Here is a 17,356-nt window from a genome sequence, read left to right on the forward strand (position 1 = left end):
AACATGTCTGTTCTCATGCATATATGTAGTACTGCATTTATATCTTTATGTATTTGTCCAAACATTTCCTTCGCATGGATTTCCAGAAGTGGCCTAGCCGAGGGAATGCCAGAAGGGCTCCCTCAGTTTGTGCCACGGCTAGCGTGAGGAAGGCACATTTCTCATGTACTTCTTGGCCTTGAAGAATGTGCGACTTATTACGTCTTAGCCAGTCTGGTAGATAAAGTTGACTAAGGTGGGATTTGCTCATTATTGGTGACATCACAGGACCATAAGAACATCCTTTGATGTGATTATTGATTATTTAAAATTTCCTTTTGAAGTGCTTGTAGTTGACAGTTCAGTTTTAACTGTGTTTATTTTCAGGACTTGAATTTTGTGAAAACTGGTTAAGACCACATAACTGGAAGTATTATGTGCTCCTAAAAGACATTGGAGATACAGTCTACAAGAAGCCCCTAACCTCTTTGTTGTTTTTAGTATCCACATGTAGGAATAGGTGGTTGGGTATCCCCATAAGGAAGTCCTTGCTCTCTAAGTTGGGGGGTCCTGCCCTTCTTTCTTCAGTTAGGGCACTGGGGGAGTGATCACCAAGAGAAAGGCTTCTGTTTTACAGATGTTTAGTTAGTTCTTGGTGTTGAGGAATAGGTCATTCAAGGGGCTTTTGCCTTGTGTGGTCCTGCTTGCCCTGTTGGGGTTTGGGATGCAATTCCTCATAGGAGCTTGTGTATTTTAGTGTTACGTTCTCATGAATGCCTCTTGGAACCGTTATTTGCCAGTGAAAGAAAACTCAGCCCAAACCGGTTCACATAGAAGTTGTGAATAGTGACTCACGCAATGACCCGGTCCAAGAGTAGGTCTGGTTTGGGTGTAGCTTGAAGAAGGTGCTCAAATCATGTCAACCAGAACCAGTTTTTTCTGTATGTGTCTCAGCTTTGTTTCTTCTAGACTGAGTACATTTTTACATGCACACCCCTCTGGCTTCAGGACTGGTCTACGGGGTTAAACCCAGCAAGGCAGACACAGTGACCCTGGTGGCCGGGGGACGTCAGCCCCCAGCCCCCACGCCCTCTGCTGCCTCTGCCTGGGGTCTCTGGAGTGGCAAGTCTGTCCTTAGAGCCTGGCTGGGGGGCTGGCAGGCACGACCTGGGGCAGCAGAGGGCGTCCAGGTCTTCTGACCTTGCAGGGGCACCAGGGGTGAGAAACTGCTCTGTATGGGACTCTCTAAACTGCGTGGTTTTGCCCGAGAGAAAATGGACATGTGTGCCTGACCTGTGTGCGGTGAAAGAGAAGGCCATTGGTGCAGCAGCAGCTCTGGACGGGACTGGACGGCTCCTGGGTCCAGCACATGCTCCAGAGTTGGGATTCATCAGTGGACAGTGGCACCCATCAGAAGGCTTTCAGTGATGTAATGCTTGGGTTGGAACCTCGAAAGAGCCCAGGGGGCCCAGGAGGCATCTTTCACTCCGGGGAGTTCAGAAGAAAGAGCTTTTGATGCTGTCATTAAAAAGAAACTTTATCTATTTTTAATTGTGGTAAAATGTACATAACGTAAAAATCATTTTAACCATTTTAAGTGAACAAGTCCTCAGCCAACAATACTAGGTAACTTTCACCGCTATTTCTAGACTGTTTTCATCATCCCAAACCAAAACTCAACGATCATTTTGCAAAATTCCCTATTCCCTTCTCTTGCTACCCCTGGTAACTATTCTGCTTTCTGTCTCTTTGAATTTGCTGGTTCTAAGTATTTCATATAAGAGAAATAATAGAATATTTGTCCTTTGGTGTCTGGCTTATTTCAGTCAATATAATATCTTCAAGGTTCATCCACCTTGAGTGCAGGTACCAGCACTTCATTTATTTTTACAGGAGAAAAATACTCTATTATATGTATATAACACGTTTTGTTTATTCATGCATTTGTTGATGGACAATAGGGTTGCTTCCAGCTTTTGGCAATTATTAATAATGCTGTGTCGAATTTTGTGCAAATGTCTGTTCAAGTCCCGTTTTCAATTGTTTGGGGTATATTCCTAGGAGTAGAAATGCCAGGTCAAATGGAAATTTTGTGTTTAATTTTCTGTTTTTCCATAGTGCCTGCACCATTTTACATTCCTGTGAACAATGTACAAGGTACAAGAGTTCCTGTTTCTCTGCATCCTCACCAATAGTTGTTATTTTCAGTTTCCTTAAATAATAGCCATCCTGGTGGGCATGAAGTAGTGTCTCAGGGTAGTTTTAAGTATTTATTTAATGGCTTATGGTGTTGGGCATCTTTTCATATACTTACCGACTATTGGAATGTCTGCTTTGGAGAACTGTCTATTCAAACCCTTGGACCATTTTTTAATTGGGTTGTCTTTTTGTTGTTGAGTTGTAAGAGTTCTTTATATGTTCTGGATATTAAACCTTTATCATATATATGGTTTCCAATACTTTCTTCCATCCTTCAGGGTGTCTTTTTGCTTTCTTGCTACTGTTGTTTGATGCATAAAAGTTTTTAATTTTGATGCAGCCCCATTTATTCTTTAATTGTTGTGCTTTTGGTGTAAATTATAAAAATCTATTACCTATTAACAAGGTCCTGAAGATATGTCCCTATGTTTCCCTGTAAGATTAGTATAATTACATTGGCAAAGAAAAGGAGAGAGGACACAAATAACTAAAATCAAGAATGAAAGGAGGGGCATTTCTACTGACCCTACAGAAATAAAAAGGATTATAAGAGGGTACTTATGAACAATTATATGCCAACAAATTAGTAAACCCAGATGAAATGGACAGATTCTTAGAAACATGTTAATTACCTAATCTGATGATGTAAGAAGAAATACTCTCAACAGACCTATAACAAGTGAAGAGATTGAATCAGCAATCAAAAATCTTCCAAAAAACAGAAGAGGAATTATTGCTTCCTAATTCAGTCTGTGAGGCCAGCATTACCCTGACACCAAAGCCAAATAAAGATAACATAAGAAAAGAAAATTTCAGACAATATCCCTTATGAATATAGCGGGGGAAAAATGGCAAACCAAATCTGACAGTATAGTAAAAGCATTATACACTATGACCAGGTGAGTCATTCTAGGAATACAAGAGTGGTTCAACATAATAAAATCAGTCAGTATAGTACACCACATTAATAGAATGAAGAAAAACACATGATCATCTTAATTGATGCAGAAAAAGGAATTTGAAAAGTCCAATATCCTTTCATGATAAAAACAGTGAGAAAACTTGGAATAGAAGGGAACTTTCTCAATATGATAAGTGGGATTAATGAAAAACCCACACAAAATATCATACTCAATGGTCAGTAACTAAGCTTTCCCCTTAAGATCAGGAAGAAGACAAGGATGCCTGCTGTCACCACTGTTAATCAACATTGTACCAGAAGTTCTATCCAGAGCAATCAGGCAAGAGAAAGAGAACTTCCTTTCCAGGTTAGAAAGGAAGAAGTAAAATTATCCTTGTTTGCCAGTGTCATGATCCTGTATATAGAAAATCCCAAAAGAATCTATAAGAAAGCTACTGGAACTCATAAAGGAATTCAGCAGAGTTGCAGGATACAAGATAAACACACTAGTTTAGTTGGATTTCTATACACTAGTAATGAACAATCTGAAAAGGAAATCAAGAATACATTCCATTTACAATAGCATCTAAAAGAATAAAACTTAACAATGGAGATGAAATGTTTACTCCAAAAACTACAAAACATTGCTGAAAGAAATAACAGAATAAATGGGAAGACATTCTATGTTCATGGGTTGGAAGACTTACTATTGTTAAGATGTCAATTCAGCAGTTAAGGTCTGCTGCTAAGGTTTCCACCCTAGATGCAAGAAAAAGAAGTCTTTGCAATTTCTGTCTGTCTGGTTGTGGCAGCCAAGATTGAATGGGGGAATATAGGAAATCCTAAAAATGGGGAAGGGGAAATAATCTTTGCAACTCAGAAATGACCTTAAAAACAGCAAGTAGCCTTAAAAAAAAAAAAAAAGGTGTCAGTTCTGCCTAAAGGATCCACAAATTCAAGGTAATCCCTATAAGAATTCGAGCAATCTTTATTGGAGAAATGGAGATGCTTATCCTCAAATTAATATGGAATTACAAGTTGCTATGAATAGTCAAAACAGTCTTAAAAAAGAACAAGTTGGAGGATTCACACTTCCTATTTCAAAACTTGCTACAAAGCTACAGTAATTAGAACAGTGTGGTACTGGAATAAGGATAGACATATATACCAATGGAATAGGATTAAGAATCCAGAGTTAAATCCATACATCTATAGCCCGTTGATTTTCAACAAAGGCGCTAAGCCCATTCAGTGGGGGAAAGAGCAGTCTCTTCAACACATGGTGCTGGAACAACTAGAAATCCATATGCGAAAGAATCTATATGGACCCCTAACTCTCACCATATGCAAAAATTAACTCAAAATAGATCAAAGACCTAAATATAAGTGCTAGTACTGTCCTTTTGTATTGACTGACCATAGGTGTTTTGTATATTACTATGTGTAGTTTATAAACAAACATCCATTTAAACTCTGAACACTGACAGCTTCCCCTCATAAGTTTTCTAAAATACAGACTTTCTATAAAAAACAAAATTAGGTGAAGTTTTGTTTTTCCTTTAAATAAAATGCAATTTAAAAATACATATCTATAATTCTACCTGTTTCTGCCTCTCTTTCCTCCCCTCCCCTCCCTCTCTCCCTCCCTCCCTCTTTCTCTCTTTCTTCTCTTTTCTTCTATCTCTCTCTTTGTCTCTCTGTTTCTGTCTCTCTCCCAGAAGTAACATTGTTAACTCACTCCTGAGATGTTCTCAGCTCTCAGGCAGCTCCTGTCCATCCTGGCTGAGGATCTCTTGTATTTAATAAGGTGCTAGTAACAATGATTAAAATTATATCTTGACCCAAAGTAAATTTATTTGGTTGAATATTAACTGAATACCTAAGGAAATTGAATGGATACTTTTTATATTTTTAAACTAAATTTTATTTTATTTGATTAATAGAAGTAATTTATTAACAACTTTTGAAATACAAGAACCTTTAAAAAGAAACCAGAACTATACTACGCTAATAATGACAAAAGCTTTTGGCAAGGACTTTAAATCCAAAGCCTGTATGGGTGTGTTGTTTGGTATTTTTTTTTTAAAGATTGATTTATTTTTTATTTATTTCTCTCCCTTCCCCGCTGCCCCCCCTCCCCAGTTGTCTGCTTTCTGTGTCTGCTTGTATTCCTGTCAGTGGCACTGGGGATCTGTGTCTCTTTTCATTGCGTCATCTTGCTGCGTCAACCCTCCATCCCTGCGTGGCACGGCTCTCCTTGCATGCATCAGCACTGCACGTGGGCCAGCTCACCACACGGGTCAGGGGACCCTGGGTTTGAACCCTGGACTTCCCATGTGGTAGGCAGATGCTCTATTCTTTGGGCCAAATCCGCTTCCCGTGTTCAGTACTTTTATTCCTAGTTAAGCTGTGGCTTTCAGTGGAAGGAAGTAGACAGTGATGCTTTCATCGATCCTCCACGTCATTACAGCCCAGTGTCAGTGTCTGTGCTGTGACAGCTGGAAGCTTTCTGGGACCCCAGAAAAGATCTGCTCTTGGAGCTAATCCATTCGGGTGGGTATGGGCCTCTGATCGGGCTGGGTCCAGGTAGGCCTTGGACTGGACTGTTCCGGGGAGGCGTGGCCCAGGGTGGGCCTTGGTCCTCTTGCTCGAGTCCTTCATGAACGGAGGGCTGAGAGCAGACCTGCAGAGAAAGCTGGAGAGACAGAAACGCGGGAGGCTGGGAGAGACGAGGCCCGAGGAGGGGAGACGAGCCGTGGGCTGATGGCCCCAGCTGGGCTCAGGAGGGAAGGGGCCTGGGGGAGGCAGAGACCCAGGCCGGCAGAGCCCCACCTTGCCTCGCCACGTGGCAGGAGTCCAGGACAGCCAGCGCCGCCTTGGGGAGACAGCACCCCGAAGGCGCTTGATTTGGACCTTGTCATGGCCTCAGAGCCAAGCTTTTAGCCTAACAAACTGCCATCATGTAGGCCAGCCCACTTCTGCTGTATTGCTCCTGCAGCTTCTAGTAAACTTACGGCAGCGCCCAATTTGAGGTCTCAGGTTTGATCAGAGTGAGGCAATTCAGTTAGCCCTGTGAGATACAGATCAGAGAATCATGATAAAGAAGGAAAAGAAAAAACCTAATAACATAACCACTTATTTCAAAGTACACTTTTCAATTCTGTATTTATTTGTTTTTACACATTGGTTTTTTCTACTGCATAATTAACTGTACATGATAGAAGTGACCAATCCAATTTTTTTACTTTCCTATTTGATTAGGAAGGTCAGGCAGTGTGAATTTGTGCCTCACCACTAACTACTGCCAACCTGACCTTCTTCCCAACAACTTTTCCAGAGAGTGTCAGCAAAGCTGCTGTCCAGATGTGTGGTGTGCATTTCTTGCTACTCTACTAAGAAGAGTACTGCTGGCAGGAATTACGGGCGTGCTCTCAGCGGCATTTCTAGCATCTCATACAGAGCTCTCTCTCACTGTACACGTGATGTGGGCTCTGGGTGGGAGGCTCTTTGTCTCTTCAGAGATAACCTTAGCCTAAACTGTCTGTCCTGACCTGTGGGTGTGGAACGGTAAGGGGCTGCAGTCCTGCCCTTGGTGACCATGGCAATGCCGCCAGTCCCAGGAAACAGTTTAACAATGCAAGGTCTATAAACTTTAAATATTCAGAGAAAATGCAAACCAAATGGGCTAAAAGCTTATCTAGAATGTATGAAGTCCATGATAAAAGCTTCCCTAGGATGTGGAAGATATATGCTAATTCAAGCCTATTGAGCACTGAAACAAAAGGACCATTTGGCCTTTTCTTTGTATAAAAGGGACTCAGAAATCCTTGTTCAGGGCTGGGGATTGAAACAGAAAGCTCCCGAGTCTGGACACCGTCAATAATAAACCATTTTTCCTTCTCAAAATCATTCCTGAGTCCTGGCCTCTCTATACACGAATAACTGAACCTCTCTCAAATTCTACAGCACGTGTCATCCGCCTTTCGGCTGAGGCCTTCTGAGGCTGGGAAGCTGCTAGACCTGCCCTGGCCTCATGCAGCCAAGCTGACAGCCTTGGAAAATCCCTGTGTGCTTCTCCAGCCAGAATGTAGCAACAGTTTTTGCTCTTTTTTCCTGTTGATAAATACTAAGCTCCAGAATAATAATTGAAATATCATGATAAAAACTGATCTAAGCAATTGGTCAAAGTGTTGAAACACATCCCATTAAACATTTAATTTTCAAAGTTTCTTTAAGACCCACTGACAAAGCTGGGTGAGCAGCTGCGATTTGTGGTGGGAGATCCTGATGACGAATCCCCTTGCTCTTTGCTTTTTACCCTTGAGAATTACTACTGCAGATGCCGTCATATTCCCCTCCCAATCATTTAGGTGCTGCATGCCGACAAAACGCTACAGAAATTTGGTCACTTGGATATTTTTAGTGATCCATTTCCAAAATGTGTGGATATGGCTTAACAGTAAAGATTTTTGGAGATGATCGATTTAAACTATATAGTAGGAAATATCAAGACTACTAGTTTTTGAAGATGAAGTTAAGATTCTGACATTTGACAAGCTTGCGCTTTTAAAAATTTCTATTTATAAGTTTAACTTTTCCCTTAGAAGAACACCCATACACCAAAACAATTCTTGTTTGAAAAGTCTGATTTAATTTTTAGTAGTATCTTAGTATATCCAGTTCCAATTATAGAAATAATTTTTTAGGCCATGCAATAGGTCCAAACTTTATAATAGTTTAAAACATGTGCATCAATCAGTGTGAATTGTGCATTTTTTTACTGATTTTAAACATGTATTTTTCTCTGAGAAATGAATTTTCATGTCACCAGTTCTTGAATCTCTACATAAGGCATACCATTTGACATTGTTTTCTGTAATTTTTTTTTTTTATGTCTTCCGGACACATAACACAGAAACATTAATCACTGATTGTGGCACAAATTTGGCACATCACTGGGGATTTTCAGTCAGCCTGAAAACAGATAAAAAGTACATTGAGGGCTGGGTTGAGAGCCTGCCTCCCACATTGGAGGTCCCAGGTTCAGTTCCTGGTGCCTCCTGAAAAAACAAAAACAAACACAAGCAAAACAAAACAAAACAAAAAACAGGGATGCCAGTGTGGCTCCATGGTTGAGGTCCCCAGTTCAATCCCCACCCCTGGTACCAAAAAAAAAAAAAGTACATTGACCAATTCCAGGCAGTCCCAGTTTGCTGCATTTATAGTGGAGATGCAAGCAGCATGCATCATTCTGGTTACAAATAGCCTCTTGTTTAGCAAACAATAAAATAGCACAATGAAATTCAAGTTCATTTAATTCTGAGCACTCTTAACAATTCTTAGCACGAATTATAACAGCTTTGTTATTTTACCAGATGATCCTTCAGTTCACACTTCTTTTCTTTAAAAGTGTTTTTCGATAATTGTCTCAAAATCTCAGTGATGCCTTTGACACAACCTTGAATTTATTTTATACTAAGGCAATTAACTATGAACTGAATCTAAACTCGCTGGAGGCAGCTCCCACTTCCTGACCATCTGTCAAGTCTCCACGGCCCTGAGCACCAGGCACAAGGGCTGCCTCCCCAGGAGGGTGCCCAGGGCTATGGCTGGGCCTGGCCGCAGGGGAGAAGGCACCCCGTGGGCGTTCCCATGATGCTTGTGCCCGACAGCGTCAGCTCTTGGGTTTGGGTGTGTGTCAGCCCCCCTGGGCTTTTCCCCCAGGGCCCACTCACTGCTGCTCCTCACGCCCCCAGGTTTTTTCTTTTTGGTATACTCGGTCTGAACGAAAGGAACTGTTGACCACCAAACTGTTGTTAAAGAAACAGCGACTTAGAGCTGTTTCCCTGATCGTTGTCTTAAGTCTCAAATGCTTTTACTTTTAAAACTTTTCACATTTTTTTTTCCTGCTTTGGGATAAGATATACACATAACTGGTTTTGTATATATTTGGAGAGGAGGAGTGCAAACGAATGGCAATTGCAAAATATAGCAGCAGTTATACTCATTTTGAATTTTGATGGCTATTTAAAAATTATGGCAAAATTGTCCAAATCTGAAAGCATTTTGAAAATGCCCTTTGTCAGCAACAAGACAGGGGCAGTAAAGGAAAAAGACTTGCCTACAAATATTTTCATTTGTGTTGTAAAGCAGCTTTGTATTAACATTAGGAAATGAGGAGCAAATGGTAGTTGGTTTTTCTGTATGAAGTTCTAAGTAATATGGTTTTTAAGAGCATAGTTCACTTTCCTGTTCATTTTTCGTTAAATTTAGGAAAAGTTTCCATGCAACTGTTAAGGGTGTGCCTAAATGAAGGGAAGAAAAAATATAGGAGGTAATGATCAAAATAAGCTTTTGCATTTCAGTTCTAATTTTGGGGTGTTATTGGAGAGGAGCCAAAGGTCCATGTCCAGATGTCCCCCTCGTACCTGGACCTCCTCTGACAGTCTGAGAGCTGGATGCCTGACTGAGGAGGGGAAGAACCGGACCATTAAATTCTGCCGTTTTGGCTTCTGTCTATACCAAACAAAATGTGCTTACGGGCTTTTCTTTTTAAGATTTTCCATTTATTGTTACAGAAAGCTGTGTACCTGCACAAGTGGTGGCTGCCATCGATGTAAACACAGTAGCTAATGAAGTGTACAGATTTAACTTTCCTCACACACCGCTGCTGGCCAAGACAATTGAAGTAAGTACTGGCTATTTGTAGCAGTTTGATATTATTGATGAATTCCAAAAAGAAATATTGGATTATGTTTGTAAACTGATCTTTTCCTCTAGGCATATTAGATTATATTGGTCTTAGGTTTACTTGATTAAGTAATTGTGTTAACCTCTTGTGCCATTCGGGCACAGATAAGAGGCATGACAAAGGACAGAGTTAGGGGTTTTTAATGTTTTGATATTGGAGTTTGATGCTAAAGCTGGAGCCCTGGGAAGAAAGGAACCCTAAGCCCAGAGAGAAGAAGACATGGGAAGAGAAGAACCCAGGAAGCCTGAACCCTGGCAGACATCGGCACCCATCTTGCTCCAAAATGTAAAAATAGACTTTGGTGAGGGAAGTAACTTATGCTTTATGGCCTGGGATCTCTAAGCTCCTACCCAAATAAATACTCTTTATAAAGACCAACCAATTTCTGGTATTTTGTATCAGCACCCCTTTGGCTGACTAATACACCAGTGTTTTAATAAATATATAGTAGGGAAAATGTGATTGAAAAACATGGCAAAATAGTGGTTTCTGGAGTTTTAATTGGAAGATAAATGAAAAAGTCTAGGAAAGGAGAATTAATGTTTTATATTCTATCATATGATAGTTAATTTCATGTATCAAACTTAGCCAGGTTATGGTGTCCAGTTATTTGGTCCAGCAAGCATTGCCTTGCTTGACTGTATTTTTGTGTTTCGATCGTTAGTGGGTTGATGCATGCATAGCCCAGTAACCAGCAGTCAGAAAGGAGGCCTGCCTTCAGCAGTGAGGAAGTCCCGTCCAGTTGGCTGAAGGCCTAAAGCCAGAAGTGAGGATTTAGCAACCAGCAGCCTCTTCAGCCGGCCAGCTGCTGCTTGGGAGCGGTCACCTTCTTCAGAGTCCCAGCTCCAGCCTGCCCCGCAGGCTTCAGACTTCCCGATCCCCACAGCAAAGCGGCCAGTTCCTAGATAAAGATCTTAGTGTTCACATATTTATTTCTGTTATATAAGTTTCTGTTTCTCTGGAGAACCCTAACACATATAAGAAGAAAGCATGCTATTTTTTGCCTTTTTTTTTTCCACTTCCAGCTTTAAGAAGAGAGAGATCAGTATTTTGGTCTGTAGGAGAAAAGATTGACATGTCAGAATGTGCTCGACTTCCAAGTGGTTGGTTCTGTAGTGATGTTAAACTTTGTTAAATTCTTTACTTTTACTTAACATTCATGTACGATGTAGTATGTGGGAAAATCAAGGGAGGCAGAACTTGGTTTTACTTGTTGAGTGTATCTTATTTGAGCAAGCATGTCAAAATTCTAGGTGCTGTTCACCTGTGATGAACTCAGCAGAGGGATTTAAAAGTATGTACATTATGTGAGTTATTTTTAAAGTGACATGAAATTCTGGTTTTTCTCCCAGTTTTTTACGGAAATTTTCATGCTCAAATTTGCCATGAAGCCATCATTTACTTATAAGAAACTGGACTCATTTTAATTGTGCAGTTTGAGTTTTGACCAATATACACAGCTGGGTAGGCGCATCACCAAAATCAAGCCCTAGACCATTTCCGTCGGCCTGGAATCCCCTGTAGTGCCCCATTCTCGTCAGTCGCTGCCCCGGCCAACCGCTCGTCTGCTTTCTGTCGCGACTGGTTCACTTCCCCTTGTAGAATGTGCTGGCTGTGGCCGTGAGGTGGCCCTCTCGCGAGCCTGCCTGCTGCTCAGCGTGATGCCGTGGAACGCCTGCACGCGGGTCTGCCGGCGGGCGCTCCTGCTGTAGCCGCGCCATCCAGAGCCGTCCAGGGCCGCACCCCTCAGCAGGCACCCTCAGCAGGCACCCTCGCCGCCTGCCCGCTCGTAGGGGAACGCCCACACGCATGTCCTGTGGGCGTCGTCGTCGTTTCTTGTGGGTGCATACCTAGAACTAGAATTGCTGAGAAAATGCCAGCTGTTTTCCAAAGCGTCCCTACCACTCTGTATTCTCCCTGGCCGTGTTTAAGTCTGCAGTCGTTCGCTTTCTGGCTCGCTCTTGCTGCTGCTGTTGGTTTTAACTACCCATCCTAGTTAGTGTGTAGTCATATTTATTTCTGACTTTAATTTGTGTTTCCCTGATGGCTAATATTGTTGAGTACTTTTTTATGTGCTTATTGGCCATTTGTATATCTTCTTTGGTTAAGAAATTTTTTGCCCAACTTTTATTTGGGGTGGTTGTAATATTATTTAGTTGTAAGTGACTTTATATTTTCTGGATTCAGGTTGATTGTCAAATAACATGTATTGCAAGTAATTTGTACAAGTCTTAACTTGCAAAGTGCAGGAGTTATCTTTCAGTGAATTCTTGAAAAAGCTGTAGTCATGGAATTCTGGGATTTTTTCTTTCAGCACTTTACATATCACATATTTTGTCTACTTTCTTACCAGAAGTCTGTAATCATTCTTATTTTCATTCCTGTTCATGCATTCTATCTTTTTTCCCTCTGGCTACATTTAAGAATTTTCTCTTTATCACTTGTTTCCAGGAATTTTATGATGTGCATTTGTATGTTTTTCTTTGTGTTTATATTGCTTGGACATTTTTCACTTGTTTATAATTTTCATCAAATTGGCAATGTATTGGCCATTATTGCTTCAGATATTTTCTCTGCCCCTATCTGCACTTTTCTTCAATTCTACATATACTGTATCTTTGTTATTGTCCTCCTGGACAGGAAAGTATTAATTTTTTTTTTTTTTTAATTTTTTTATTTTTTATTGAATTTGTAATAATATTACATTAAAAATATATATGTGAGGTCCCATTCAACCCCACCCCCCCACCCCCCCTCTCCCCCCACCCCCAACAACACTCGTTCCCATCATCATGACACATCCATTGGATTTGGTAAGTACATCTTTGGGCACCTCTGCACCTCATATACATTGGTTCACATCATGGCCCATACTCTCCTCTATTCCATCATGTAGGCCCTGTGAGGATTTACAATGTCGGGTGATTACCTCTGAAGCACCATCCAGGGCAGCTCCATGTCCCTAAGACGCCTCCACCTCTCATCTCTTCCTGCCTTTCCCCATACCCTTTGTCCATTATGTCCACTTTTCCCAATCCAATGCCACCTAAAAATATGGAACGCTTCACGAATTTGCGTGTCATCCTTGCGCAGAGGCCATGCTAATCTTCTCTGTATCGTTCCAATTTTAGTATATGTGCTGCCGAAGCGAGCACAGTATTAATTTTTAATCTGTTTTTCTCTGTGTGATTCAGTCTGGACAGAGTCCATTGCTATATCTTCAGGTTCCCAGGTCTTTTTTATTTTTCATTGTTAGTGGTATGTATTGGTTTTTTTTTTTTTGTTTTCTTTTTATATTATATTTTCATTTCCAGAAGTTTCAGTTAAGTCTTTTTTATATGTTTGATTCTCTCCTCCTTTTGATTTTATTTGCCTTTAGGTCCTTGAACAAATAGATATTAATGATAACTGCCTTTAAATATTTAGCTGCTAATTCCAGCACTCTTTCATTGCCAGGTGTCTTTCTCTTGATTGATTTTCTTCTTGGCTATAGGTCATATTATACTGCTTCTTAACATTCTGCTGATTTTTATTAGGAGCCTGACCTATGGATTTACATTTTCAAGTCTTGGAATACTTTAAAGAACATTGGATTTTGTTTCCACAGGCAATCAATTGCAGACTAGCTGGATTCTCTGAGCTTGTTTTTAAGCATTTTTAGAGTGGGTTGTGAGTAACCTTTACTCTTGGGGTCATTCATTCTCACTACTAAGACTCGCCCTTGCTGAGGGCTCTGTTGGATGCCTGGGTCCTCTCCCAGGTGTCTCTACCTTGCTGAGAGCTCTGTTGGATGCCCGGCTACTCTTCCAGGTGTCTCTACCTTGCTGAGAGCTCTGTTGGATGCCCGTGTACTCTACCAGGTGGTAACCCAGGTCATTCTTAGCTCTCTGGGACATTTGGGAATTTGGGGCCTTACAACTTCCCAATAAGTGTTCTTTTCCAGCGGTTTTCTTTGCCCTGGCTCATGACGTTTTTCCTGGTGTGTGCTCACACGGGTATCAGCCAAAGGCTCAAAGGGATGCTGTGCCTCTTTGCGCCCCTGCTCTGTAGCTTCCTTTTGTCGGTGCTCTGCCATGTCAGCCACATGCCCTTGGCCTCCCTGAGTACCAGGCCTGCCCTTCGCCTCCCCAGAGCGCCAGTGCCTATGTGGGCTTCCCCTTCCTTCTCGGCTGCCTGGACATTGTCTCTAGGCACAAATCTGGAGCAGTCATTAGTCAGCACCTTTTCCCCTTTCTGCAGAAGTGGTAGTCCAGTAGCTGCAGTAGCTATTTACTCCAGTTTCCTAGTTTTTGTGGTGGGAGGCAAGTCCCTCCAAACTTACTCCCTTGTGAACAGAGGCCAGAGGGTCACGGATTTGTGTTGGGTGTTAACTTTGTATTTGTTTTTTAACTGAGATCTAACTTGTTATAAAATTGACTATTTTTAAAAAGTATAGAATTCAGCAGTTTTAAGTATATTCACAAGGTTGTGCAGCCATCCTCACTTTCTAATTCCTGAATACTTCCATTACCCCAAAAAGTAACCGCGAGCCCGTTAGGCGGCCGCTCCTGCTTCTCCACGTGCCCACCGCCTGTCCAGCCCCCCTGCTTCCGCACACGGCCCACCTCGCCTCCTCGACTTCCACTCACCACGACCCACCTCGCCTCCTCGACGTCCACTCACCATGGCTCATCTCGCCTCCTCGACGTCCACTCACCATGACCCACCTCGCCTCCTCGACGTCCACTCACCACGACCCACCTCGCCTCCTCGACGTCCACTCACCACGGCTCACCTCGCCTCCTTGACGTCTGCTCCAGCCCTTCCTGTGTCAGCACCGGGTGGGAAGAAGGTCCATGGAGCACTGGGAGCAGCGGGGTTGCAAGGATTCCTGCTTCCACCCCACCACTCACGCTGCTCCCTGGACGTCTCCCCATTCACGACTGGAGCCGTAGGGCAGCACACACTCGACTGAGGCGTGGTCTTTGCCTTCCAGAAGCTTCTCTTTATGGGGAAGGTGGGCCTTAAACTGGGTTGAGGACTTTCTGGTCAAATGTGACACAGACATTTCTGTCCCAAAACTAACTTTCTTTCCCTAAGAGAAACAAGAAAAGGAAGGAAAAGGGGTTGGGGGAGACTGTTTTTAGTGAAAATAACATAGATAGACCAAACTCTCAGGAATAGTGTCAACTGCAGTGGAAAAAAGGACAAAATTGAAGAAAGGTAGCAAATTTCATGGAAACCTGTATATCTCGAGCAGGGAGAAAAAAGAATATACCCAGTAATTGCTTGTTGGTGGCTGTTCAAAGTCAGGAAAAAAAAAGACCTTTAAAAATATCCAGGTCACTTTGGCCAAAAGTGCCTTTGCAGCCCCTGTGGCTTCCTGCCCCATGGGGCAGGCGCCGGGCCCGGGAGCAGCGCTGCGCTCGTGGCTAAGGGCACAGAGGCACTCCCGGGAGCTGTAGGACATGGCCCTGCGTGGAAGCTGCCACACTCCTCTGCTCGCCAACTCCAGGTCCTGGCTGCCCCGGACAAGACGAGCAGCAGCTGGAGAGGAGCCGGGAGGCCGTGCCCTGTGCTCTTAGGGGAGGTAAGAGCCATCAGCAGGAAGGCAGGAGACGCAGCAGAAAAATCAGGGGAAGAGCAGAGAACATTTCAAACACACTGTCTCCATGATCTTGTAGAAAGAAATCAAACGTGACAGTTTCAAATGAACCCAAATGAATAAAATGCATCAAAAAAGTAATAACACGATGGGACTTGAAAAGTATTAGAGTTCTGGAAAAAAGCAGTGAAAAAGCCAGGGTAGAAATGAAAGTCATGTCAGAAGTAGCAGAAAATAAAATGGACATTGCTGAAAATAGGGTTGCATAGATGGAGCTAGAGACCAAATAGCACAGAGTAAATGACAGGTGCTGAGGACAAAAGCAACCCCTAATAAACGTAACTAGTACTGTTGAACAAATGAAACAGATGGAGTGGATGCGTGGAGGGTGGGCAGCTTCTTCATCAAGAAGGCCTGGCTGTGGCCTGCTCTCTCTTCCAATGTGTGACTGAGAACCTGCCTGCAGAGAGCTTCACGACGGGCGTTGCTCTGTATTCATCTTCCGACATGAAACAGGAGCGAGCTCGCACTCGCTGACCAGTTGGCCGGGCGGGGCTGTGTGGATGACTCTTGTCCATTGTCCTTTGAGCCCTTGGACCACACTCCCCTGCAGAGCAGGGTCAAGTGTGGCTGTCTGCTGGTGATACGTTAGCAGGTGCAGCCACAGGACTGCACTGTAGCCTTTCCTAGGCCCTGTGCTGAACGTCCTTAGTTACATAGCAGAGCTCTCCATTTTGACTCCAGAAGCCAGAGCAGCTCACCACATGGGGGGTCGTGGAGGCAGGGAGTGGCCCGGGTCTGGTGGACATGGGGGCAGCTGTTCCCTTTCTCAGAGCGCCATTTGCTGCACCCCTGCTGGCACAAGACTGTTGGAAACTGGTTCAACCGAAGTTGACTTGGAAAGTATGAAGTGCTGCATGAGCTTCCTGATCCACTTAGTGAGATAATTAGTTAGCGTTGCCCTCCTCCAGCCACCTGTCTCACATTCTTCCTCTCCCACATGCTTGTTCTCCAGGGCATACCCCTGCAGGTGTTCGACAGGTGGTCTTTCGACATGCTTGTGATGAGCCCTCCGTGCCAGCCGTTTACGAGGTATGGATGCGGGAGCTCTGGGGCTCCCCCCAGGCCAGCTCAGGGGCACAGCTTTGAATTTTTTCGTATTTCCTTTCATGTACTTATATTTAGATTTCAGCTTTGATCATGAAGGAAATAGAAAATGCTGCCAAATGCTCAAAATGATTTGGTCAATGGTCGATATACAGAGACTATCAAGAACCTCTTCTATGTTACCTACAATACAACATTCATTTCTGGCCCAAATTACTTAAATTATTTAAACTAACGAGCACCCAGCAATATCTTTCTAATACTGATTAATCAAAGTGAATTTCCATAATCTATTCAAGTCTTAAAGTACTTAACTAAAATTTAAAGCTAGCCAGGTAAGGTATGTGTGAGTTATATATTTCTTAAAATTTATGTGTACATTTAATAATTCTGACTTTCTGCAGCTTTGTCACAATTACTTCCTTTTTAAAATTGTATTTATTTGGCTGCATGTTTCAGAGAATTGCATATTAGATGGAAATCTTGACGAGCTCATCTTCATTTGGAGATTTCTGATCATGATTAGATTGGTTAGCACTGGTCTCCGTGTCCTCTGTGGAGTGAGCCCTTGGCTTAAGCAGGCCTGCGGGCACGGTGCTGTCGTCATTTCTCAGGGGAGTGGAGGCGCAGGAGCCAAGTCACTTCCCAGGGCTGGCGCTCAGGACCCGGGATCCGGGCTGTCAGTGCAGGTGCTGCGACGGGGTTCGCCACAGTCCCTGCTCTGTGCGGCCTGAGGCGCTCGTGCTTGATGTCCATCTCAGCTTGGACTTTTAAGTCCTCTAAGGAAGCCGCTCCTCTGGGATTTGCCGTGTACCCAAGTGTCTGCCCATTTCTG

General features: G+C 42.9%; 1 protein-coding gene and 1 non-coding gene across 11 annotated transcripts in view; one reads left to right on the forward strand and one right to left on the reverse strand.

The window, feature by feature from the left end:
- The window catches only part of TRDMT1 (tRNA aspartic acid methyltransferase 1), a 52,112-nt gene that overhangs the window by 16,930 nt on the left and 17,826 nt on the right, over positions 1-17,356 (forward strand). For all 10 annotated transcript variants that reach the window (XM_004483729.4, XM_058297910.1, XM_071215507.1 and 7 more), the window contains 2 exons: positions 9,658-9,767; positions 16,430-16,506. In XM_004483729.4, the coding sequence (XP_004483786.2) occupies positions 9,658-9,767; positions 16,430-16,506 (187 nt within the window). The remainder of the gene's footprint in view (positions 1-9,657; positions 9,768-16,429; positions 16,507-17,356) is intronic.
- LOC131278638 (U6 spliceosomal RNA) lies at positions 12,879-12,985 on the reverse strand. Its single transcript, XR_009186021.1, has one exon. It is a non-coding gene; the product is annotated as a U6 spliceosomal RNA (small nuclear RNA).

The sequence above is a fragment of the Dasypus novemcinctus genome, chromosome 5, assembly GCF_030445035.2.
Source record: "Dasypus novemcinctus isolate mDasNov1 chromosome 5, mDasNov1.1.hap2, whole genome shotgun sequence".
Lineage (NCBI taxonomy): Eukaryota > Metazoa > Chordata > Mammalia > Cingulata > Dasypodidae > Dasypus > Dasypus novemcinctus.